Here is a 25,238-nt window from a genome sequence, read left to right as displayed (position 1 = left end):
ACCTATTGTCACCTGCACGGATTGCTGTGGAACAAAGAAGCAGGGGAAGAGCAAACCCACTTAGGGGCTCTGTTTATTCCTTAACACAAAGCAGAACGTGTTAGTGTGGAGGTTGCCCTTTGGTGCCAGCACCTTGTTGATGCTTGCTGTGGGGAGTATCTCCTGGAGTAGCGGGCAAAGAGAAGACCTCCCTTCCGTGCAAAGAAACCTCCTGGTAAAAGAACCAAGTGTGGAACAACTGAGGAAGCAAGTCACAACTCTTCAGGCTAGAGGGGCCAAGAGGTTCTCAAAATGGAGACCAAGCCAGGGTATGGAGCTATCAAGGCAATATTTCATTTAATTCATAATGGTGGTCTGATAACCAAGAACACTAAAGGGAAGGAAAATTAAAGCAGAGGCACCAAGCCCTCTGATCCCAAGGAAGCTCCTGCCTGTTAGCAGAATACAAGGTCTGGAGGAAGAAGTGGCACTAGTCTTGCCTGTAGGAAAAGGCTTACAGGGGCGGATGCTGTCCCTGTTAACTCTCCACATGGCATTTGTGGGAGGTTGGGATCCAAATCTGGGTGCACTACATTTTTTTTTTTTTACAAGACTATATGATTCCTCACAGCTAAAAACATGTCTTTGGAAGACACTGAGGCTATGGTCTAAGAGGATGAGATGACAGGGGGGCTCAGGAGACAGGAAAGGGACACAGTGGGTGCATCTACACATGCCCATGACTAGGCAGTACCCACCGGTACAGCACAGTCCTGGCAGCGCACAGATCATTTTCGACCCTATTGCACTGTAGCAATGAGCTCGTTGCTACTGCACAGTAGTGGTGGCATCACTGTTAGTGCCTGCCAACGCTACAGCGATGTAGCGCCTTGTGTAGATGCGCCCAGTGAGATACATTTTTCTTGCAGTTATTCAGGACTAAGTCTCTAACTACTGGACTCTAACACAAGCATAGCAGAGCCTTTTACCTCCACATTAGCTACATACAGCTTAGACTGCCCACACCGCTTTTTTCCTGCCTCATAATCAAATAAGGAAGTTCTCTTGGGAGGAGATCATCCTTTTGGGGGTGGGGAGAAGGGAAGGTCCTTTATGGAGGGTGCTGTGCCTGTGTGATGCCTACACAACATGGCCCTGACCCCAAAGCATAGCCTCTTAGCTCTGCCATGTAGGCAAAACTGGCAGCAATTCCTGTATTTATAAACGGTGTGGCTGGTTGCAAAACCTGTCATAAGGTTATCTAGCACTTTTCATTGTTTTCAGTTCCTTAGAACTTAGTCAAACTTCATTCTTTCCAGGCTGAAATTTTCCATGCCATCTTCCTGTTTCAGGCTCATTTAAAGTATCAGCAAAACCAGGTTGGCTAGTTCCAAGACCAAGATTGGTGGACTTTTCCTCCTATTCTGCCAATTTTAGATTCTTAAATAGTTTTATTAAAAAGTTCTAGCTCCTCCGTGTTCTGAAATTTGGCAGAGGGCAGCCTGATGCTCAACCAGGTCTTACTCTGACACTGTAAGGATCCAGCTTGCATGCGACATGGGGGGGTAGCAGCCAAATTCTCTAAAACTTCCATCTCCACTGAATTTATTTCACCTATGACCGTGCCTGTGAAGCTGGACTTTTCCTAGAGCTACTTCTCTTGGCTGCCAAACACCAACTCAGAGCAGAGACCTTCTATTATGCAGGACACAATTAGGGAGTATGATGTACAAGGGCAGAAGGGTCTACAGCTTACAGAACCTCAGAGACATGTTGGGGTAGGGACAGATGAACAAGTTATATCAAATTTAGCAGGGGGAGGGAAATCTGCCATAGGTCAGCTGCATCACAGAACTGCTTTGTGTATTAGCTTCTATCCCAGCATGGTAAGTAGAAGATAAACCATGGTAACTTGGTCCTGTTTCACTAAGACGTGAGCTGCTCTGGTTCAGTTTCCACTTACTGTGAAATAGGAACAGGGACAGCAAAGAGGTTGTCTTATACTCCTTTAGGGTTTGTCTACACTGGTCTGGGAGAAACACTCTCCAGCATGTCTCACCTACCACCCACCTCTTGCTCCCATGCCCACCAGCATAAGCTGAATGTTAAAGTGAGGTGCTGAAACCATTCTGGGCTCACCCCAGCAGCTACTCTAAACACCTCTGCCTCCAGCATGAGGGGACAACTGCTTGCTAGTGAAACAATTCTGCCCATCAAGGGGGTGAAAGAGCTACTGCTTCAGCAGGTACAAGTGAAAGAAACTCATGGAGAAGACCCATTCTACAGTCCAGGGTTCCACATGAATGAACTTCTGCCTTTTCAATTTGTTTCTAAAACTCTAGGAAATTGTGCACGCACACACACACAACAAAATTTGATAAGTACTCCAAAGGCAGGAATTTTCCAATCAAGTTGCCTGTGCAACAGTTGCCCCTCATGCATTTACATTTTGAAATGTATTTTAAAAAACATGATCTCTCTCCCTTTGTTTACCTTATTTTTGTGTGTTTGACTTTGCAACTTTAATGTTCTTTTCCTAGAGGTTTAATGGGGGGATGCAACAGATAACCAGGATGACAGGTAACAGACAACATTGCCAGGAAAAAAAGCTCTTCAGTACTGTGGGAGAATTTGCACTCCTCCTAGCCATGCTTTACCCATTCTCAGAGAACTTCAGTGCCCTGCACTTGGCAGTCATGCTCCTTCCTGACACTAAATTTCAACACGTCTGTAAACAGATCAAATATCCTTCAACTCCAAGAGGGTCAGGGATAGGAGAGGGATGTTTGAACCCAATGATCCAAGTTTGTAGCTCAAAAAATGTTCACATGCAGGGGCTTTACTAAAAATGCCATTTATATTGGCTTAGGGTTCATAGAACCAAGTTTCTGTGGTGTCTGCACTGCAAAGCCAATACAGCCATGGAAGGAAGTGCTATTTTCCCTTCCACCTTAGGTAGCCAACTAAGATTTGCTTCCTTAATCTTGGTTGTTGGCGAAGATGAGTAAAACAGGCAGCATTAGAGATCAAGTCCAAAACAGAAGGCTGAATTTGCAAGGCCAGCTATTGATTTGGCCCAATGGTAAGAGAAACAATTGAGAGAGACAGGGTGTAAGAGTAGGCAGTGTGATCCAGCAGGCTCTAGAGCAAAATTTCCAGGACCCCCTACCCCCCCAAAACAAGAGGTGCTTGTATCATCCCCGTCCACCTCCAAGAGGATACACAACAAAGAAAGCAAATTCCTCCTAAGTAAGACTTGCCCTTGTGCAAAGAGGCCAGCCCCAAAGGCTTCTGCTTTGTTTCAGTCTAGACAAGTCCTAATGCTTTATGCTGGTCCTTCCCGTAGGGATAATTTGCACTGTCTGCTTGTGACTGGGAATCAGAAGTATCTGAGTCATTACCTTCACCCTGGAGACTGAGGGTCTTTCTCAGTCCAAGGCATCTCATCTTTCTGTTTGCCAAACAGCTGCTCCACTGGGGTTTCCTGCCTTCTCCTGGAGACACCGATTAGCTCGCAGTCTTCAGCCCTGCCTTATCAATCTTCTCCTGAACACCTGTGCAGCACAAGGGGACGTTTGAGCTAAAGTTAGTCTGTTCTGCTAGCAGCCTCTGCACCCTGTGCTTACAGGAAACTCCCACAAATCCATATTCACAGTCACTATTTCAGACTGGGCTGCAGCAGTTTAAAGGCTGCCACCAGCAAGCTGAGCTAGGTATTTCCCTGGTATAAACCCTTATACTTCAACTCACTTTAATGTGGTTACATCAGTTAACACCAGCAAAGGATCTAGCCCACCTAACTTTTATCATGAATGAAAATGAAAAGTCAGTTTCCAAACATTTTTATATTAGGACAATAGAAAGAGAGGCTTTAGACAAGGCCGTGTCACTCTATTCTTATAAGTTACTTGCCTCGAGGACCAGATTCTCCCATGCTTCACTCGTGTTGAGTATCACATGTTGAGAATTTTTCTGCAAGTGATTTAGTTGATTTCAGTGGGATGCCCTAAGGCAGGGGTAGGCAACCCTCAGCACGGGTGCCAGTGTGGCACACAAAGGCATTCTGCTTGGCTATGTGTACGTCGGGGCAGACAGCAAGGCAAGAGCCGAGGCTACACTGTCACAACAAGGATTGGGCCCCTCGCAGCTCGCCCATCATCTGCAATACAAGTTGAGTTTGCGACTGGTTTTGGCCCTCTTCCCAAAAATGTTTCCAAGCCCTGCCTTAAGGGCTGAGGTATCTTTGGAGGATCCCAGGAATCCATCTTGAGGTACCCAATCAAGATGAGTAAAGGTGGCGAATTCAGCTCCATCGGTCCAGTGGATGGGGTACAACACCAACAGCCAGCAAAGCTGGATTCCACTATAAGCTCTGCTGATCACTCCCTTCACAGCTTGGGGTAAATCTCCATGCCTCCCTGGTGTGTTTTGGGAATGCTGCTCTTGAACACACTCAGCACAACCCCCACCTCCTGCCAAATGCAGAAATGAATTGATGAAATTGTTCGTGGTACAGTCCCCACAGCTGCTCTCCATGTGAGAGCAAGTGGGTGGGGAGAGGCCCACTCTGGACAGGTTGGACTGCAGTACAGACCTACTTTCCAGTCTGATGTGTGAAAGCAGGGTTAAAGAGCACACGTCTGCAAAGCATTTTGCAATCTACGACCTCAATCCTGCAAATGCTTATTCAGGCACTTGAAAAATTAGTAAGGCTGCCCCTCATATTAGACTGGGAATAGTGTTTACATAACCAGGATTTATGAATGGAGAATGTGATAGAAAACAAACTTTGCATTATTTTATATGCATGTTGCCAAACTCACGTGCTTTTGCTGCAGCAAACATTTTGGGCAGAGTCCTGCTGTAGAACCTCTCATGTTAAAAAGTGGAAGTCCCAAGCTAATGAAGGAAGAATCTGTTACAAGTACCAAGATTACTTCACAATACTTCCTGAAGTAATCTTCTATTTGCTCTTCAGAGTTTATTTGGCTAAGTCAGGTGTATTTGATCTGCTCAGTTTTTTTTATTCCCAACCTTAAAAAAACAGTGTAATAGAGTTGTGTCTGCTTGAGCTGTATTCATTAGCTAATAAAACAGAAAAGAGAGGGAGAGAAAATAAATTCTTCTAAGATCTTGAACATCTTGCTACAAATTTCCCAAGGATTGGTTCTGATTTCACTAATCGTGCTATAACTCGCATGGACTTCATAGGAGTTAGCCCATGATGAAAAGCAGATCAGAATCAGATCTGGTCCAAATTGTTTTATTTTATTCCAGAACCTTTAAATTAAGAAAATCTGTTTAAAATAGGGGTTTTTCCCCTGCAAAAATAACAAGGGGGCTGTAACTAATACTACTTAGTTACTGCTGTTTGAGTTTAGACAGTACAGTACTTCAAAAACTTGTGACAGTGAAAATGCTGTTAGGAGATTAACATATTTTGCCTTTAAGCATTCAGTTATAACCTTCCTGAATACAAAGCTGTTGTCATTTCCTTTCTCTCCATCACACAACAATCTGTTATAAGCCTTTTCTTTCCATTAATCATGAAAATTGTCCCATGGAGCCTGGAGCAGTCAGCAGTGCCATCACTCAAATTCTTTCAGACTCAACACATTCCTTTCGCGAATGCTGAATTGTTCATTTTAGCTGGCAATACTTTCATCTCGCTCCTGCTTAGCTCTAAGTATGAATTTTTTAACTTTGTACATGTGCAAAGGTATGGCCTGGTTGCAGTCACTGGACTGGCAGCCTATTGACTGAAGTCGTCTTGCTCTAGAACAGGCACAGTAATAGGAATGAAACTTCCTCACACAGAGAGACTTGCTCAGTCAGACTTTCTTAGGTTAAAGAACTAGGAGCAGGGGATACTCACCTGATATTATCTCCTGAGCAAGGAACCAGAGGGTGGTAGCCCCTAGTTGCTAGCCAGAGTATCACACTATGGAAGTTTCATAGCATCTGATAAAGTTGTCCATAGCCTACAAAAGCTTACATCTCTCTGAACAAATTAGTTTCTAAGGTGCTACTCTGCCAAGTATATTCCCATCTCCCATGAGAACTGTGGGGGAGTGGGAAGGATCCAGAGAATAAGAAGGAACTGTGCTTCTCTGATCTTATTCTGGGCTTACGCAAGGAGATGGAAAGCATTGGTTCAGCCCAGTGTAATTCTCAGTTCAGATCATATATTGGCCAGAGACTAATGCTTTTTTGGAAGGGACCTTGGGAATCATCGAGTGCAATCCCTTTTACCTGAAGCAATCAAGAACACATCATACCAATTCTTTCAAGTGCTAAGCCAAATTTAAAAGAACACAGACAGTTTCCAAGGTCTCTTCCCTACCCGCTCACTCTTTTGGTGGGAAGAGGGATCCATTATTGCTGCACTTTACAAGGAATCAGCTAACATCAACTACAAGCACATATTTTTCTATTGCATTTTAACAGAGTTACTGTACAGTATTAAAAGTGCATTTTATTTTCTGTATGAGTCTCATCCAAAGCTCCAGGCACAGAAATGTCCATGGTGTTCCCAGAAAAAGTTACAAATTGCTCTACTGCAATGAGATGCCCTAAAATCATCTGTGAGGTGCACAAAGGAGGGAACTTCAAGAGCAGGCGCTGGATGCTTTCTAAATGAGGAGAGAAAGATGCTTCTGTTTCACAGTTGAGGCTCAAGCAAAGGGAGCTGCTGACTGCCCCCTCAGAAATTGGAACAGAGGGGCCATGCTCTACATCATCATCGTTCATGTTTTGTGTTTGAGTCATTACGTTCGACGGTTACCCCATTTCCATTTCGGGTCACGTCTTTTCTGTTCCAGTCCTTTTCCATGTAAAATTCAGCTAATATGGGGCAATGATCTGAAGCTACTCCACCCCAGGACCAGTTATCAGGGATCCAGGGATTTGTAAGACCTTCTCTCACCACAGCCCAGTGACCTATGTGAAGAACAACAGCAGAGAAAAAGATTAGTATGAAAAGGGGTCAGGGCAAGAAGAGGTCATTTTAAACCATGTAAGACCAAGGGCCCAAAGCTGCAAACACATAGGCAATGCCTACATGTATCAGCTTTTGCTGCAGAAGTGCCAGTGGCAGACAACAATTGGCACTGTCAAGGCACAAAAGCGTAAAGTGCGCTCTCGGAAGTGACCGCTGTAAGATGGATTATGGCAACAGGCAGAAGGAGCGTGCATGTCTTCCTTCACTTTCAGCTCTCTGCCATAGGGTCTGCTGCCTCAAACGTGAGCAGTACAGACCAGGCCCTAGGCACACAAGTAAACCCACTCTGATGAGCAGTCCCACTGACATCAAGTAGGCTGTCATAGCGCAACATTACCCACAGGCAAGCCAAACACCAACCTAAGAAGGTTATACAGGAGGTATTTTAAACTATTATTTTGACTAGGAAAAAAGGTATACCTGTGAAAACCTTTTTCAAGCTCCTGCTGATCCAGATGTTATCCAGAGACTTAGATCCTTGAGGGTTCTTTGTGCTGATGTTTGTAAATGTGTTTGCAGGGACTAGGTGATGGAATTTTTCTTTTCTTAACAGATCATAGTCGCTGCTGTCTGGGGCTTGGTTAAAATCTCCTAAGATGATCACATCTTTTTCACCTGGAGAAATTATGGAAGGAAAAAGAAGAATGCAGGAAAAAGAAAATTCAATGATTAAACATGGGACATAGGGGAAAGATATAACTGATAAGTAACAATGCCGGATCCACTCTGCATGGGGCTGCTTGTTTCCTTAACACGACATACTATATTAGAAATCTTCTTTACTGAATCCCTATATTACTACCAGCCATTCAAATGACCACAATTAAAAAAAACAAAAAAAAAAAGAATTTTGAAAAACCACGGCACATTTCATAATTCATGCTGCTTGTTTGCTTTATGGATTTTATCCTCGTTACAACCCACATCACCTTGTCATCTTCACTCACCTTCCTCAGTGTTCTTTTGTAAGCAATGACAGACAGCTCCTACCACCAAGTGTCTTTGGCCTTGTAGGTTTTTTTCAGAAATCCAAACTTTGTAGAAGGCTTCTATTTTTGTTAAGATCTATATTTTGAACTAAACTTGCCTGATGCTCTGCTTTAGTTTTGCTGAGAGAGACAGATTCATGAGGCATTCTGGGGAGACTCCCAAGATGACACAATCTTACTCAAGTATACATCTCTGCCTCAAAAATCACTATATTACAGAACAATTTTTCTAAAACCATAAATCATTCTGGAAATGTCAAAGGAAATATACCCAGAAATGCCAAAGGAAACCGATGAACCTTATGGTAAATACAGCAACATCTTTCTTTGTAATCAGAAATAATAAAGAGGACAATGAAAGTTGTATTTATTTTCTTACTTGCCCAAGTAATTTCAAAGATCCTGTTGAGTCCTGGGGGGCCTCAGAACTCTCTCTGACCAGGATTTTCAGAGAAACACACTCATCCTTTAAAAATTCCACCCTTAATACATATAGAAAATTGTCTAGTTCCCAGGTATGGTATCTTATTTTGAAAACTTCAGCCCTATCACTGAAATAAGAAATACGACTTTGGACCACATTCATATACCTACTGGGTAGTTCCAAGGCTGTCAAGAGATCCCTGCTGCACACTGTTGTGAGTGGAGAATCAAGCCATAGACATCTTTGTGCCGTTCATTCCTTAACAAACACACTGTTGGTACCTAACTCAAACCAATCCCAGCAGCTCAGGGATGACCACATGAAATTCCACATGAACCAATGAAATTCTTGCCTTATAGCTTGCTAAATGACAATAGGTAGGCTGCTAACAGAGCCACAGGTACACTGAAACAGCCCAAAAGTTGACATCAGAAAATTACTTTAAATTCCTTGTTCTTTTTTGTGTTTTTGATATCCAGCATTGATGTACAACCCACACATTATGTTTGTTTGCTATAGAAGTATTCAGCCAGTAGAGGGAGCTCAAGTTAAACAACAAACCCTATTCAGCTATTCCCAGATGATATCTTTTTTTTACCTATGCTGTTGACATGGAAAAAAGAATCACAGTTATGAGCTAGATAAATAAACAGCCCGCTGCAAACCCATGCTGCAGTATTTGGAACAAAAGGGGTGGGTGCGGAATTAGCTTTTGTCCGATTAAAAATAATTCAACTGGTAGAGAAACTACCAATAACTTCATGTTACTAAGATGATCACAAACACCAGGATGTTTCTTTTCAATTTGCAAAGTGGCGTCCCTCCCCAGGTTCAAAAGAATAAGCTGTGCTACACTCAGTGCCATTTGAATCACTGGGGGGGGGAGGAGGGGGGGAGGGAATCAATGCTTGCCTAATGCATTAGGGCAGAATCACTTTGGAGGCAATTAGTTTATGTTCATATTCTAACTCCATTTTAATACTATTTTAAAATCCTGTAAGTCAGTGATTCTCAACCAGAGTCCAGTGAAGAGCCCTGAGATCCTTTCAAGGGTGCTGTGGGGTACTACACAAGATAAACTTAGAGATTTCAAACAGAAATCCATAGCTAAAAACATTCTGACCTCTTGTCGTCTTCCTCAGTTTTTTGCAATAAAAGAATTGTTCTATTACATTTCTGCAGTCAAAAAAGAGTCAAAACTAAAAGCTGGCATTTTTATCTAACAAGGGGTGCCTTGAATCTGCTGAGGGGCACCTTGAGTCTAAAACCGTTGAGAACCACAGCTATAAGTGAATGCATGAAGGTATCCTCTTGAAATGTAACATTCCCACTGTTCAATCTCTAATTAGTAAAGTGCCACTTCTATTTTTTTGTGCAAATATGCACAGGATGGTTGCCACCCATATTAAGTTTGGTGTGTCTATTCCTTCCAAACAAACACATTGTAGATGTGATAAAAGAAAGAAAAATGAACCAGATCAATGCAGTCTCAGTAATACAATGCAACATCCCAATCTCCTTAGTCTGGCAGGACAGATGCTTGACTAATGGATAAAGATATCTGGGTGCAATGACAGGGCAGATGAGGCCTGGCTAGGTTTCCAGAGGCATGAGTTCAAGCCCTGCTCTGGACTCATGCCAAAGGTTTTCCCCAATTGACCTAGATCTATGTCCCCTGGTCATTTGGGCTGGGGAGTAAAAGGCAACTGAATGTGATGCTGACCCCATCACTCCCTTGTGTGCTGTTAGCTACAGAAACTGGGATGTCTAAACTAGTTCTAAGGGCTGTTAGGCTCAGGTGGACCCTTAACTTGAACAAATAAGGACAGACTCACTCTGGAAGCAAATGGTTAATTTGCATGCTTCTAATTTAGTGATACAAACAAAACGTGCTGTTTTAAAAGCCTACATAGATGCCTAAAGTGGATCAAAGAGGACAAAGAGGCAAGAACCTTATCACTAGCTTTTTAATCCTCCACAGATGTGATCATTTCTACTGAATCCTTGAACTATAATTTCCCTTATGAATCTAAATAGCTATTCCATCATATTGCTTTGAGTCACTGTCTTTAGAGCTCTCTGCTGAGATTTAAACCAAGGAGCTAAAATGACTGACACCAGGAATTGCTCCTGGAAGCAGGTGGGATACTAGTGCAATGCATGGGCTGCGGGTATTGTATGTTCACAGCAGCCCCTGCCTGATTAAGCAAGGGAACAGGATTTTCAATATTTGAAACTTCTGAGCAGTGCAGCCCCACCCACGAGCTGACAGCATTTGTCCAGTATGGACACGACAATGACATGGTAAACTGAAATGAAGTCTGCATCAAAGAGGGAAGGTCTCCAATCTCCTAGCCCACCACTGATGGGATAATATATCTGTTGATCTCAGCTACCTGGGAATTTTCTCAGCTTCTGCATTTGAGGTGCAAAAGTACCCAACTCTGACAAGGACCGGACAATCCACCAACACACAAAAGAAAGAGCAGGTAACCCTATCCATTTTGAGATGACCACCACCTCTCCTTCCCTTTGTCCCAATCGAGATTCAGCCAGTTTATAACCACCCATGCCCCATCTCAGCTAGTAATTGTGAAAGCAGAAAAAGAATCAGTTTCATACTATTTCATGCTAGTCCTGCCGTTAGGCAAAGGCAAAAGAAGAGATCTTTCCTCAACCCTACAGAGAGTAATCGCCAGGGGACAGTTATTCAGTAAAACAGCTTCTGGTATTTTGAAAAAGAGGATGTAACAGAGCTTCCAAATAACAATCCTGCCCATCCTCACAGTTGCTTTTGACCAGGCCTACCCAACACAATTCAAAGACCTAAAAGAATCAGACTGACAAAGAGCCTTTATCCAGGGCAAGAAGAATACTGATGAAGAAAACCACTAAAATCACAATATCCAAAGCTAAAATGAGGCTGAAAGAGAGCAGAAAGGTCCCAGAGATATCTTGTCACAACTTTCCTGAATGTCCTCTTCAAGGAAATGAAGTTTGAGAATGAATGATAAGACTGCTAATGTCAATGATGGCAGGGCTAGCCGCTACACAGTTAGCAGTCTTGGTTTTTTTCTCTTCAAGGGAGATGTATGGCCTCAGACACTCCCTCACCAAAGTAGCTTCAAGTAAATGACTTCAGAAGATTGACTGACTTCTGCAAAGTTATGCGTGCACTCACAGTTCATTCTTAATTAGGGACTGAATATTCAAAGTCTGAAAAAGATGCACTGCACTCTCTAAATGAAACAAGTAATCTGAATCCCTACCTAAGGTGAGAAGCTGTACCTAACTCAACCAGACTGCACTAATGCTCCAACCACAGGAAAGTCAAAACAAGAACAAATAAAACTCCTAAAGAAGTAGGCCCAAAGTCAGACCAAGTGTAAAGGCACCTCTGTTAGTTTCCGTAAAGTGTATCCAGTTATGTCAAGTCTGAATTTGGCTCAAAGTGATTATATAAACAATCCTTTTGTTTTTTTAAGTATCCTTTCAAGTTATTAGGACTAAGATTTAAGTGAAAAGAACTTAAAAATAGCCCTGACTGACATCTTGCAGCTCAAAGGAAAACAATAGAGTAGTCATAAAAACTGCACACATGGAGATGTGTAGATTCTTCCAAGTGATTGACCTTGCAAAACAGCCACATTGAAAATTACCAAATTGTTACAGAACCTTTTAACGCTCTTATGCCTTTGTTAAATAATAAACAAGGTACTAGATTTTCCTATCTTTAAAAGACCTCTAGCATCAACAATAATAAGAACTGCTAGCCTCATAGGAAACTGTTTGAGCTCAACCCAAAAGTGTCAGGAAAAGAAGTGGTGAGAAATGGAACAGCTAGACTAAAGAATCTATCAATTAAATTACAAATGTTACTCTCATTTAGTTAATCCAGCATAACCCCTCTGGAATTTACTCAAAATTTACATCAGTGTGACAAGACTGGAATCTGGTTTTTCACTTTTTCTTATTTCTTTAATGAGCATCAGACAATTTGAAAGATGTATGGCACTTTCCAAACCTGAGAGACAGATTCGCACAAGCAAAAATGTAACATTTCTTTCTCTCTGAAGATTCACCAGGCTGGAGTCTGAATTAATCTGGGCCCCATTTTTAGCATACTCTTAAATGTGTGCATACCATTAAGCATGCGAATTGTTCTACTGACATCACTGATGCTTCCTGGAATTGGGTCTTAAATTGCAGTAAAATCAGGAGTACCTCCACTGAAGTCAATGGGAAATCAGTATGAAACTGAAGCAGGCCTCTGAGTCTTAATGACTGTTAATTGTTAAGCAATGAGAATGTACCCAACCCAAGGGGATAATCCCTGCCCTAAGGAGTTTGTGACTAAAACAACAAAGATTTGGAGAAACATACTTTGAGAAATTCACTGAAGGACAGAATGCATATTTTTAAATATAAATAAGGGTTGTAAAACGACAATGTGGGTGTTTACTGGGTTGTCAGTTTACATCATCAGTCTTTATTTTCCTGGGCAAACTTGCTCCACAGGACACGGTATAAACCTGCAATCAGCAAACACAGGCACAACCACAAAAGGGTTAACTCGCAGCCTAGGTCTTATTCCAGACCCTGAGAGGGCAACTCCAGCTCAGTGATGCTTACTTAGCATCGCAGTCTTCTCTCTTTCTCTCTGAAGGGAATTTCCTGGATCACTACTACAGCCTCTGGCTCCACAATGCACAGTTATCTCAAATCTTCCAGTCTTTTATCAGACCCCGAGAAAGTACCCCAGGCTCAGTATTGCAGTCACTAGCCATATATTCCTCCTTCTCTCTTCCCCCTTTCCTGGGAGCCTTTTAACTTCCTTTGGGCCAGCCAATTCTTTTTTACCTGGCCCAGTCCTCCAGGCAAGCCTGTAATCATTTTCCTACTACCTGCAGCTAGGGCTGCAGCCCCTGAGACAAGCAGCCTGCCACAGGGTGCTTATGGAACATGCATCCACTAGCTTGGATTGTTTTTAATTAATTCTAATTAGGTTGGTAGGACTGTGCATGTGTCCTAGGATTAAAATAATATCATACCTTTCAGTGTTTCCTGCAGAGTCTGTGCAAAGGTTGCTAATCTGTGGCTATCATGATTCTTCCCTGTGTTCTCTCCAGCTGAATGTGACAGGGCCAGATGAAGGTTAACTAGTGTTAGATCATTCATTCCAACCTAAATGACAGCAAACAGAGGAAAAGAGGTTGGGACATTCACAAAGACTTAGGCTCCTCAGTGATGTAATTTCATTTATAGCACCTGTTTTTAACTCTTAGGCTCAGTCACTAGGCCTTCTCTTTTAAAAAGTACAAGGAAGATATCTAACAGATCCAGCTGCAACACAGTTCTAGCCATTCTGTTCTGGACATGTTGCTTTCTGTAAGTTATTACCTTCTTTGGATTGGGTATAACTACAGTACATGCCATGACAAAGAAAAAACAAATCATGCCAACTTTGTTCAGTTATTACAAGTATTAAGTATCCTGAATTATGATTAGTACTGAAATGTCATACTGACCAAGCACAAAACACCTGTTTGCTCACTGGGTCCAGTGAACATATACTTAAGGTAAGGGCTAGAATACAGATCACAAGGTGATGTATATGGAAAGCAAGTACCTTTCTTAAGAGTTAATTGTCCCTAACAGACTTTTGCCCTGTCTGTATTTATTAAGAAAAGTCTACAAACATCATTAAAGGCATCCAAGTCCTTCAAATCAAATTCCCCTGTTTTGAACTGCAGCATCATGCTATTTCATTTGCAGGCAGGTTCTTTGAGTAGGTCTGGCATGTTCACACAAGCACAGACATGTAGATGGGGACACTATTTCAGAAGGATAATCCATGTCTCTAGCTTGCTAATACTCCTACATGTGTTGAGTCAGTGATAAAGCTTGGAAATGTTGTGATGCAACTGGTCCTACATTTCTCCATCACAAACAAGATTTGAGCCTGACTAGCGTCAGAGAGATCAGCCGGCACACCTCTCAAGAGTTCTGTAGCTCTTGTGTGTCCGCACTATGTAACCTGTCCTGTCTACTCCTCCCCACAAAAAAAAAGTTTATGGTCACGTTCTATTGGACTCTATCCCAACCTGCTCTACCTTTAGAGCAGTTCATTTAGGGCAGGTGGAACAAAGATGGCATTGAATGAGGCCATTGCCACAGACAAAGTCGCATTCAGCCTCATGTCACCAAATCCACCCCATCAGAGTCTGTGGAATGAATGGGTGTGTCTACACATGAAATTAGCATGGCTGAATAAACTGGCACAGGCTTATTGATCCCAAGCACTGCATTTGCATGTGCGCCTGGGACCACAGAACATTGAGCTGGGGCACAGCAGCCCCGGGGGTCAGCCTCCCAGGCTGGGATTGCATCAACCCAGCTCGAGGAGTTGCAGAGGAGCTGGCTGGGGGACAAGGATGCTCCAGTGCAGGGCTAGTCAGCAGGCAGCCCCTGCACTATAGCACCCTAGTGCCCCAGCCCCGTCAGCAACTACACACGCGTTGTGGAGTAAATAACCCTGCCACAGGATAGTACTTGTGTATGGCAGCAGTATCCTAGTGGAGTTAATTAGTTTAATTCAGCCTGATAGCACCACAAGTGTGGAAGCCAGCATTTTACTGCAGGGCTAATTAGTCAGATCTGCAGTAAATGCCTCGGGTAGGCATGCTCAGTGTGCAGGAACTTCCTTTGTGCAGACAGAAAGGTGTAACATGCCACAGTGAAAATATTCCACCTTCCTGCTCCACAATGAGCCTCATTGAAACCCATTGATTATTGTTATATCTCAACTCATGGGAGCAGAAGGAAGCAGGTGCTTCTTGGTCTTGAACTCTGTTTCCCTTTGCCTGTTCAGTCTGGAGAGATACATCTCTTCATGCTTTATCATAATAGTCAAAATGCTATACCAATCAGGCAGCAAGCCAACATACCAGCTTCCAGTCAAGGTCAGGCAACTTTTACTTATCCAATGATTCATCCAATGTAGCAGTTTAAGATTTTCTATCTAATAATTAATTTTAATAAAAACTTAACTAAGACGGCAAACCCAATACCATGCAACTACCTTGAAATGGGCAAGATAAGGGTGAGGATAGATGTGCTTCCCATTGCCGTTGGTGTGTGCATTCTCTTGACAAGAAGCATCTCTTAGCTCAATGCCAGCAGTCATGTCCCAGAGGAAGCCTGAATATTCAACACCCTAAAATTCGAAAGGGAAAAGCTGGTTAAAAAAAAAGAAAGCACTAAACATTCTGGCATTGTACTATAATACGCATAGGGTTAACTTCAGCTCTCTGTAGTCTACAGCATGTTAACGCCCAGGGAAGTCAAGGGCATTGCCATCAGTGATTAAGAAAACATGTAACAGAGAAAAATGGAAAAATCCATGTTAATTCAGAAGGTAAAATAAGTTTAACTTATTATGTTTGCCAGGGGAGAAGGGAGATGAAACATGCAAAGCTACAAATGATAGACAGTAAGCTCCTCCAATCATTCAAGTTACCTAAATGTTCCACTGACCAAATTCAGTTCAGATGTAATGCAGCATCTCAGCCTACAACTTCCACTGACTTCCAAGAAACTTGCTTATGCCAACGACTGAAATTATACTGGTTTGCTACTTACAGCCACTTATGACTGTTTTCCAGTGGAGTTACAACCATAAACCTTGCAGCACTGCTCATCTCTGCCAACAATTTGGTAAGCTGTGGTATTGCACTAGTAGTATGGCTCCAAGCCTCATGGGCAGTGGTGGAGCATAAGCTACAGCCTTTCAAGGAACATAGTAGGAGCTCCTCTGACCTCTGCTCCCTATTTAGTCCAGGAGACCTGACTCAGCTATAATGCCTCTGTGAGCTCATGCTGGGGTGGCCGGTGTCTTATTACCACTCTCTCACTACCGGTCTTTCTTGCTCTCCCACATGCACATACATACACACGTACTGCCATTTTTAATACCTCCCTCCAAATAAATTCTAGTTAAATCCACCCCAGAGAACAGCTGTCCATTTCCAGCTGTTATAAAGAAATAGTTCCATAAGCTTTATAAGAAAGCACTAGGGCATGCTAGTCTAGTCTTTGCTAGCTAAGTTTGGGACTGCTTGCTGCTTTGAAATAGTGCCACAATTATTTTATCAAGCAAAAGACTATTTATTGTTCAATATCTATCAGAGGGTATAACCAAAGATGAGGCAAAGGGGAAACACTTTCCCTTGTTCCCTCCATTCCCTGGCTCCAGATTTTCTCTTAAAGTGACTACTAGAAATCAATATTTGGATGGGCTGACAAGGCAAATGTGATGGGAGGTGCCTCTGCCAAATAAAATGGATGCATGGAAGCCCAGGCCTCAGACACAATCTATTTTCTTGCATTATTTAACACAGGAGAATATCTTGGGATGCAGTTTGTCCTGAAAGTACTATAGGCAACAAAGATGCATTACTTTACTGTAATGTGTTTATGTACAGAATGTTTGCATCTGTCTTTCCTACTGGGCCATTAACTGATTAATTTCTTGGCTTAGTAAATGGTTCAATAGCATAGTCAGATTTGTTATTTGCTAAAGCACACGAGTCCATGGGAAAAAAAAAAGTTTTGTTCATGGTTTGGGTGCAGACTTCCTCTGTAGTTTGGGTAAATCATTCATCCCCCTTCTCTCTGAGGTCCTTATCTACAAAACGAGAGTTAATAATGATTTTGATTCAGCCCTTACTCAGTCTGCTGACATGGAAGACTAAGACCCAAGTAAGACTTCTAGATACAGCCAGTTAATACTTAATTTTTTTGTAAGATTAATGGGGATAGTTTGCAAAACTTTTAAATGCTGTAGTTTATTGTAGTTTAAAGACATTTGCAATAAATCCCAATGGGAAAGCATCTCCAACAAAGGAAAGAAAATGGCTTGAAATGGGTTAGCCCACTGTACACTAATATATTTTTTCAATATATTTTGAATATATTCAGCAAGAGGAGATGCAACTAAGCAAGTGTTACTGCACTACAGGATAAAGACTTCACTGCAATTTTCCAAATACAGGAAATGCTGTGTGGAAAAAACATTGTAGGGTCTGACTGGTTTGTTCTTTAATGTTACTACAGCATATTTTAAATACATGTGATGCAGCTTATGGAATGTCTAGCATAAACTACATTTCCAGATGAGAAGAGCATGCTGAATGGACTATCTGTGTGGTCTTCATTTGCGAAGGAAGAACACTGGAAACTTCTAACTTCTACCCAACATGTTATCATATAGCAAGCTTAGTCAACTAACAGAAAAGCAGTTGGAAGTACTTCAGCATGTCAGGATGCAGAATGCAGGCCTATCTCCTGACCTTTGCTACACATATTGGTTTTTATATACATTTTTTTCCTAGCATAAGTATTCCTAAGGATTATGAAAAATGATTCTTTCTAGAAATCAATAGCAAAGTCAAACCAAAAACCATATGAAGAGTCAGCTCAAATCACAAGAGAGTTGCAACCTTGCCAAAAAATTGCAGAATGCTTTGGCTTAAATTAAAAATATGTCCTTGATCTGAGCAAAACAAAGTGAAGCAAAAGGTCAAGTGCTGGGGATTAACGTACCTTATGTAGCTGGCCTGAGGGCTTCTCGGAAACAACACCCTTCCAGCATCCTCTAGGGCCCTTCCACTTGCGGATGTTTGGCAGAGTTGGCTGGTTCAACTCCATACAAAACTGCAAAGAAAAAAGCATAATCTTTGTAGGAGGTATTTCCCCCTGCTTAAACCAGAGCAGTAAAGCTACAGCAGCATTAATAAAAGACATACTCTTGATGACAGACTATAAACTGTACTGAAATATTAAACGTGCTCCATTTACAGACTTGGGGCCAGCTCCTCAGCCAACCATCTTGACTTCACTACAGTGATGTCATTTTACACCAACTGAGGCTTAGATTGCAGTATCTTACGTTGTGCCAGTTTGAGGACACCAGGGAAAAGGCCGATTGTTAATACAGACCAAAGAAAAGCATTCTGCTAGGATGTAACAGAAACACTGACACTAACTCTTTTTGCACAAAATGGACCACAGTTTGCACCAACTTGCATCTGTTTTTTAAATTTAAATCTTTTTTAAGCAGCTCAGGACAGAGTATATCAGTGCACTTTAAAAAAGAAAAGAAATGTAGTCCTCAGCTAATTTATCCCAAGCATGTATAACTGCGCTGGAGTTAGAGGGTTTGCAGGTTTCCAAACACCATTCCTAGTAAAACGCAATAGCCACCTTGTTGGACTTGAAAGGATCTCTTCTGTGCTACCTCCAATGATTATAACTACTTTAACCCCCAGACCGTCAGAGGGCCAGACCCCTGGGGTTATTCAACCCATCTGTACTGTTCTAATGGTAGAAAAAGGCCAGGGAGTGGGCAAACCCAGCCGAGGTTTCCTACAGTACAGGAAATCCCTGTGCAGCACAGAGCTGGCTTTACTCCAAACCTTGAGAAGTCTCTTGGTGGAACGGACAAAACAGGAGGAAAGGTGTGGTCAGAGGCTTGCTGTGGATTGATGATCCTGGCTGACATAACAGGTCCTTGCATCAGAGCTCCTGTTACTCCAACTTATGTCAGAGGATTACAGAGGTTTCTGGCAGTCTTAAGGAGAAAGGAGGCACACAGGCACCCTTTCCTTCATGCCATTTGAAGCCTGGGTTGAGTACAGCTTGGCTGAATCACAGGGACAGGCTCACAGATTCAAGTACAACAGATGCAGATCAATGCAAGCACTGTTAAGTATGCTAAAGCCATGCTACTCTTTATAACGCCACTTAGAAAATTAATATTGGCTACCCCCAGCTGCCTGTCATGTGGCCCTCGATAGCTTGCCAAAACTCAGTAAGCAGCCCTCCACCTGAAATAATTGCCCGCCCCTGCTTTAAGAGAATGCAGCAGGCCAGGCTGGTTGTATGGAGCTGTGGTGGTAGGAGCACAGGCTGGCCCTCGATTTAAAAAGGGAAACTCCTTTGTGTGTGGCTACGGAGCCACATGACAAAGAGGGATGGGTATTTAGGGCATATAAACCCAGGGCCTAAGCCAAAACAGGCAGTCTGACTCTGGCAGCAGGGAGAGGAGCTCCTGGGCAGGATGTGCTGCCACCACAAGGATTGGGCCCCCTTGTAGATCCCCACCCTAGCACGCAAACATCTTACAAATCAAGGTTTCAGGTGTTTTGGCACTCTGCCAAAAAACATTGTCAATCCCTGATTATAACAACCATTCCATGGGACTTGCACCAGGGATACTTTTGCTCAACATCTTTCTACCATTTAGATAATTTACTTAACTCATCAAACAAAAACTATTGTCAGAGGTAAGAGTTCTGTTGTAAATCTAAGCAAGGAGTTTACTTATTTTTATGCTGCAGGTGGCTAAAATGGCAGGTCAGAAGGCAAACTGAGCATTGGATAGTAATGAGTAAAGATCTTAAAGAAATCCACTACTGAAAAGAGCACTTGCAAGTGAACTAGTATAACGCTACAAATTGATCTTACAAGGCTCTGATTTGTTTCCTCAAAGTAGAGAATATAAAAGATGACCTGCTTCTTCTGCAAGAGAATGTGCACTTGCTTGCTTAGGAATTTTTGCTCAAGTGAGAAGGGCTTTTCTTAATGCTGTTCTGCACATAAAATCCAAAGGCAGAGGACATTAGATTTTACCTTGTGCAATGTAGAAATATGGGTAAACTCCTAGCCAACATTAAAAAATAGTCCTTATTCACTTACGTAGCTAAATTAGGTCCCTGTTAAATCCATTTTGAAAGAATCCTTTGGACAAATGAGAAACATTCAGATGAAACTTTTGAACAAAAGCTTGCATTTTTGCAAACCACCCCCATAAAGAATAAAGAAGGCTATGTTGTGCCTGGCTTCCTGTGATCGGAGACTGAATGAAGAAGAACTTGCATTTGAATGCTTGTCTAACTTTATCTCAACTATGTAGTTGGTCCAATAAGATATCATTCACCCTAAGAAATTCCTGCCTCTCATAGAAAGAATAAATTAATTTGAGTTTTTTCCTATCGATTTTTTTCTGACTTCAGGGTTTTCAAAGCATTAACAATTCAGGATTTTTAAGTCTAGAAGGAAGGGAACTGAAGGGGCTCTGCTGCTTGTATCATCCATCCACTGCATTTTGCTATGGAGTACCTTATTTTCTTAAATCCTGGATGAATGCTGAGTCTAGCTTTGAATCCAACCAATAATAATGATGGCAACAACTGCCTTTACCAGCTCACTCCTTTGCAAATGTTTCTTATATTTACCCCGTTTTTACTGCTGCAGCTACAGATAGTCAATTTTGGTTCTTGTTGTCCAAGCAGGTTTAAATATACTGGAACACAGACCTAGGAAATTAAATTTCCATAACAAGTGAAATCACTGGAAGGTGTACCATCTACAGGAGGAAATCCCTTCTGATTGGCTGCCAACCCCACTGCAAACTTCCAGGGCTAGGGACAGACATTCAAAAAGCCTGAGCCTGAATTGATTCAATCTTTGTTGGTTAGTCTAACTTGGCTAGGTCAAACCGATTTGCAAGTGTACAGACATTCCCTCTGAACTGAGGAAATGTAGGCACATGCTGCAGTGGCTCAGGCTAGAGGCCAAGGGGCACTACAGCAGCCCTCCCTTCCCTTGCAGAGTACTGAGCTGAAGTGGGACATGGCCAAGCCCCAGCAGGAAGCTTTGATTAGGAAGGTGTGTAAACCCCCACCCTGCCTGCACTGTCCCAAGCTTTTCCCCGCTCACTACTCAAGGGGTGGGAGTGTTGCCAGCCCCCAGCTAGCACACTGAGGCAAAGGGGAGGTGTGCGGTGCATGCATATGTTGATGATACTAAGATTTTCAATCTCCCTCTCCCTGCATCTTCATACTGTCTGCAAACCAGGCAGGTGAGGGAGCCAGCAAGGAGCTGATAACACAGTGTTTAGCAGCCCAGCAAGAAAACAAAAACTTCTCTCATTAGTTAAAGCTCTTCTTAAACAGCTTTTTCCAAGGAAGGAATGGAGGGATATTACCAGATGACCTGTTGATTAGCTCCAAAAAGCCCTAAGCTGACACTGTCCTGTCTGCCTTTGTCCTGTCCCAGTGAAATTGGACACACACACCTTTCAGCATTAGCTAGTATACCACACGCCAGCTATGGGGTATGAGGCTGGGGTCCATGCTGTGGGAGATGGGAGGAAGAGAGGGGAGGATCCCTGCTTAGGCAGTGAATGGTGAGGGCTGGGCTGGGTTGGGGCAAGAGGAAGCCAGGCAGATGCGGCTGTGCCTGCAGTCTCCACTGGAGCTCTGGCTAGGGAACAGAGGGGTGGGGTCAGTCCTGATCTCTGGAGCAGACAGCCCAGCCCAGGGCTGCAAAACATCTGAGATGCTGAGGGACTCTGGTTTAACTTAAACCAGGAAGGGGCTTTGGACAGACATTGCATAAACCAATTTGACCTAAATCAGTTACATCTGATACTACATTTAACCAGGTTTATCTTAAAACCAGTTTCAGCCATTCTGAAATTGGTTTATGTGCACTGAACTTATGTTCTGTTACAGGTTTAAACCAGTTTCTGATCATCTAAACCACTTTATGTGTAATGTCTGTCCCTAGCCCAGCAGGACAACCTTGACTGCTTCAGGAAATGTAAGACCTCTTCTCTCTACTTCTCAATGACACCATTTCACAGGAAGAAAGAATCCCAGCATTTCAGGGCTACTCTGTTCCCTTCTACCCCCCAAGAGCAACTGGATGGCTCCTCTGGCCTGTTTTCCTGTTTCCTCTTGGTCCAAACAACACAGCTTAAGAAGGGGGAGAGAGACCCTGCTGCAACCCCTCCTAGGAATCTCAGGAGCTGCTGCATGAGCAGAAAAGTGGTTGGGGACAGAGGGAAAAATGATGGGGGCTGCAGGCAGAGGAACTGTTGTGGGAGCTGCAGGGAGAAGGGCAGAGAGGAGGGTGTAACAACCTGCAGGTTCTTCAGAGGGCAGAACTGACTGGAGAGATGGGATTAATTTAGGAGATGGAAGCAAAGATCATTGCTGGACCAGGCAGGTGGGGGGGGGGGAGCGGCAGGCCCCTCACCACCATCACAACCTTTTTTTCATATCACATTAAGCAGTGCCAGCCAGAATAACTGCTTTATGTAAAAGGTTAACTATAGCAATGCAGTAATTGTGTTTACTAACAGAGCCTCCCATATGCAGTCTGTGTTAAGTCAGACAGGACGAGTTTCACAGGATACCACAGTTTATCCTTTATCACTCTGAATTTCCCATTTGCAATGCCATTCTGAGTTGCCTTCTCCACAGGAAGGCAGATCTGAGTGCCGTCCTGCTCTACAAAAGGAACATCAGGGCGAGGTCTGAGCCCATGGCCTGCTCTGAAGTGGACACCTTCTGTCCTGGAAGCAAAGGTGTGAGAGCACTCACCCACATGGAAAACAAACATGACCCAAGAAAACACACACTGGAGTTTTTATAAAGTAGTTTGTAATCAGGTTGTTCTTGTTAATCAGCAATTCTCCTTCAGAGGATCCTTAAATTGCAGACACAAAAGCATTAAAAAAAAAAAATCACACTTAAAAAGAGGCTTGATGTGAGCCCATTAATATGGCACAGTATGCTTCTGCAAAGTAATCACTCTGTGAACTTTAGAAAGACACTCAAAGCAATTAACTGTCCAGTTTGTTAATTTTCTATAGCAGTGTTTGAACCACATGGGTATTAGAGTAAATGTAAATGGTAACATACTTCATTGAAACAGTGCTGACTTCACTTCCACAAAAAACCGATGTGTAAAATGCCTTGTTTATCCATCTTCACATTTCTTAAACAGATTGCTTGCAGAAACAGCTTTAATAAGCATTTTTTTTTTGGAGAGGAGCAGTGCAAAGAGGCAGCTGATCCCTGGAAACATGTGTTCTTAAGAACAGAGGAATTAGATTTAAAGGTGTCAATACCTTTGGAAACACACCTCTGAAATCACTGATCTGACAGCATAACATTAGCAGATATTTTACTTATGTGTGGTGAGACAGACTTCATGCTTCTTCCACGGCGCAGGGTTGAGCTGCCAGCTCTAGGAAGGGGCTGCTCCACCCAGCTCTGCGGGGCCCCCCCAAAGTGCGGGGCCTGGGGTGGTTGCCCCGACTTGCTGTACCCTACATGGCTCTGGCTGCCACTCTCCACAGCCTTCACACCTAATGGACCTTTCCACAAGTCTCCATTTTCCTTTTGCCTGTCTCACCCTCTGTTGTTACACTTCCCCTTGTTTTGAGAGCCCTATCAAACCAGAAGCATGTTACCTGAACTGAGTTCTGTTCCTTCCACTAGTCACGCAGGGGGAGCCTACTTCTGCTCACAACCGAAAATACCGTTCCTAATCAGGATGAGACACCCGTGGTTCTTCTCCAAGCTACTGTGAAGTCTAAGCAAAGAATGCTGAGTTAGGTTCTCCTTTTCCTGAAAATACTCTTCAGACCTTCAGTTTTTAGTTGCAATGTCTAGAGTTAACACTGATTCTCTAGGAAAACAGAATATGCTGTTGCTGGAAAATTTGTGTAGTGAGAAAGTCGTAGGGATTTCACTTACTCAACTAGCCAGGCTAGGCAACTGCCATGGACCTGATACTCCACTCTCCTGAACTTGCGTTATCATTACTTCCATGCAAAAGTGGCTAGGGACAGACATTACACATAAACTGGTTTAAGTGATCAGAAACTGGTTTAAACCTGTAACAGAATAGAAGTTCAGTGCACACTAACCAGTTTCAAAATGGTTGAAACTGGTTTAAGATAAACGTGGTTGAATGTAGTATCAGACTTAACTGATTGAGGTCAAATCAGTTTATGGAACTTCTGTCCTGGACCCCTTCCTGGTTCAAATTAAATCACGGTTCCCCCAGCATCCCAGCATTTTCCAGCCCTGGGCTGGGCTGGGCTGGGCTGGGCTGTATGCTCCAGAAAGCATGGCTGGTCTGGCTCTTCTGCTTTGTAGCTGGAGCAGTGAGGGCTGGTTCACTGGCTGGCTCACTGTCCTCCCTCCCCCACAAGAAAACTCCAGCTAGGGCCTGGGGCCAGGGAAGTGGGGGGCGGTGTTAAACTTCCCTTCCTCCGAGTATGGAGCTGCCCTGCCCTGCTTACTTAGTGCTGGCTGTGTCTGTGGACTACAAATCCAAGAGGCACCTGGAAGCAGGAAGAGGAAGTGATGCAGAATCCTGCTGCTGTGACTGTAGACTGCAAATCCCAGATACCTCGGGGGCAGCCAGAAGAGGAAGCAAACACACCCATGCTAGCTACATGCCAGAGAGCTGTGCTTTAGTGCCCCCTGGCTTCTGGCCTGAACCACTGCAGGCATGTAGATGCATTACCTGAATCAAAGGTAAATATCTGTTCACTCCTGTTTCAATTTAATCTCTGCAGTTTACACTACCCTGCAAAGACTGAATCACTTCAGCCTCAGGCACTATCTGTACTTAGCCAGTGAGTCCAAAGTGGACATTAAGGTGCAATCAGCTCAGTATTCTCTGCTTAGTTATGCAGGCTGGTAGCATTTTCATCTATTTGGCACAGGCATGGACAGCTGAGCATAGTGTGGAGCACAGGAGAATCATACCCTTTATGTTTACCTTGATTATTCTACAATTAGCAGAACACAAGGAATGGAAACCCAGAAGATCTGGATCCAACTCCCCATCCACATAACCTTGGGCAAGTGGTTTTCATTCTTTTTTCTTTGAGCATTAATTCCCATCTATAAAATAGGCAATCAAGACTCATAGCAGAGATGATATCTTTTATTAGACCAACAAGATTTTTGCAAAAAAA

The 25,238-nt window shown here is 43.1% G+C and overlaps 1 protein-coding gene across 1 annotated transcript in view; it reads right to left on the bottom strand.

Moving 5' to 3' along the window:
• Nucleotides 1–4,996: 4,996 nt before the first annotated feature.
• The window catches only part of EEPD1 (endonuclease/exonuclease/phosphatase family domain containing 1), a 108,491-nt gene continuing 88,249 nt past the window's right edge, over nucleotides 4,997–25,238 (bottom strand). Inside the window, exons 3-7 of the mRNA XM_019509051.1 lie at nucleotides 17,996–18,106; nucleotides 15,474–15,608; nucleotides 13,444–13,576; nucleotides 7,400–7,594; nucleotides 4,997–6,918 (exon numbers count right to left, since the gene is read on the bottom strand). Of these exons, the coding sequence (XP_019364596.1) occupies nucleotides 6,719–6,918; nucleotides 7,400–7,594; nucleotides 13,444–13,576; nucleotides 15,474–15,608; nucleotides 17,996–18,106 (774 nt within the window). The 3' untranslated portion in view covers nucleotides 4,997–6,718. The remainder of the gene's footprint in view (nucleotides 6,919–7,399; nucleotides 7,595–13,443; nucleotides 13,577–15,473; nucleotides 15,609–17,995; nucleotides 18,107–25,238) is intronic.

Source organism: Gavialis gangeticus, unplaced genomic scaffold, assembly GCF_001723915.1.
Source record: "Gavialis gangeticus isolate Ggan-Ray unplaced genomic scaffold, GavGan_comp1, whole genome shotgun sequence".
In the NCBI taxonomy this organism is placed as follows: Eukaryota; Metazoa; Chordata; order Crocodylia; family Gavialidae; genus Gavialis; species Gavialis gangeticus.
The sequence above is the reverse complement of the archived record's forward strand: the minus strand, read 5'-3'. Positions and strand labels throughout refer to the sequence as shown.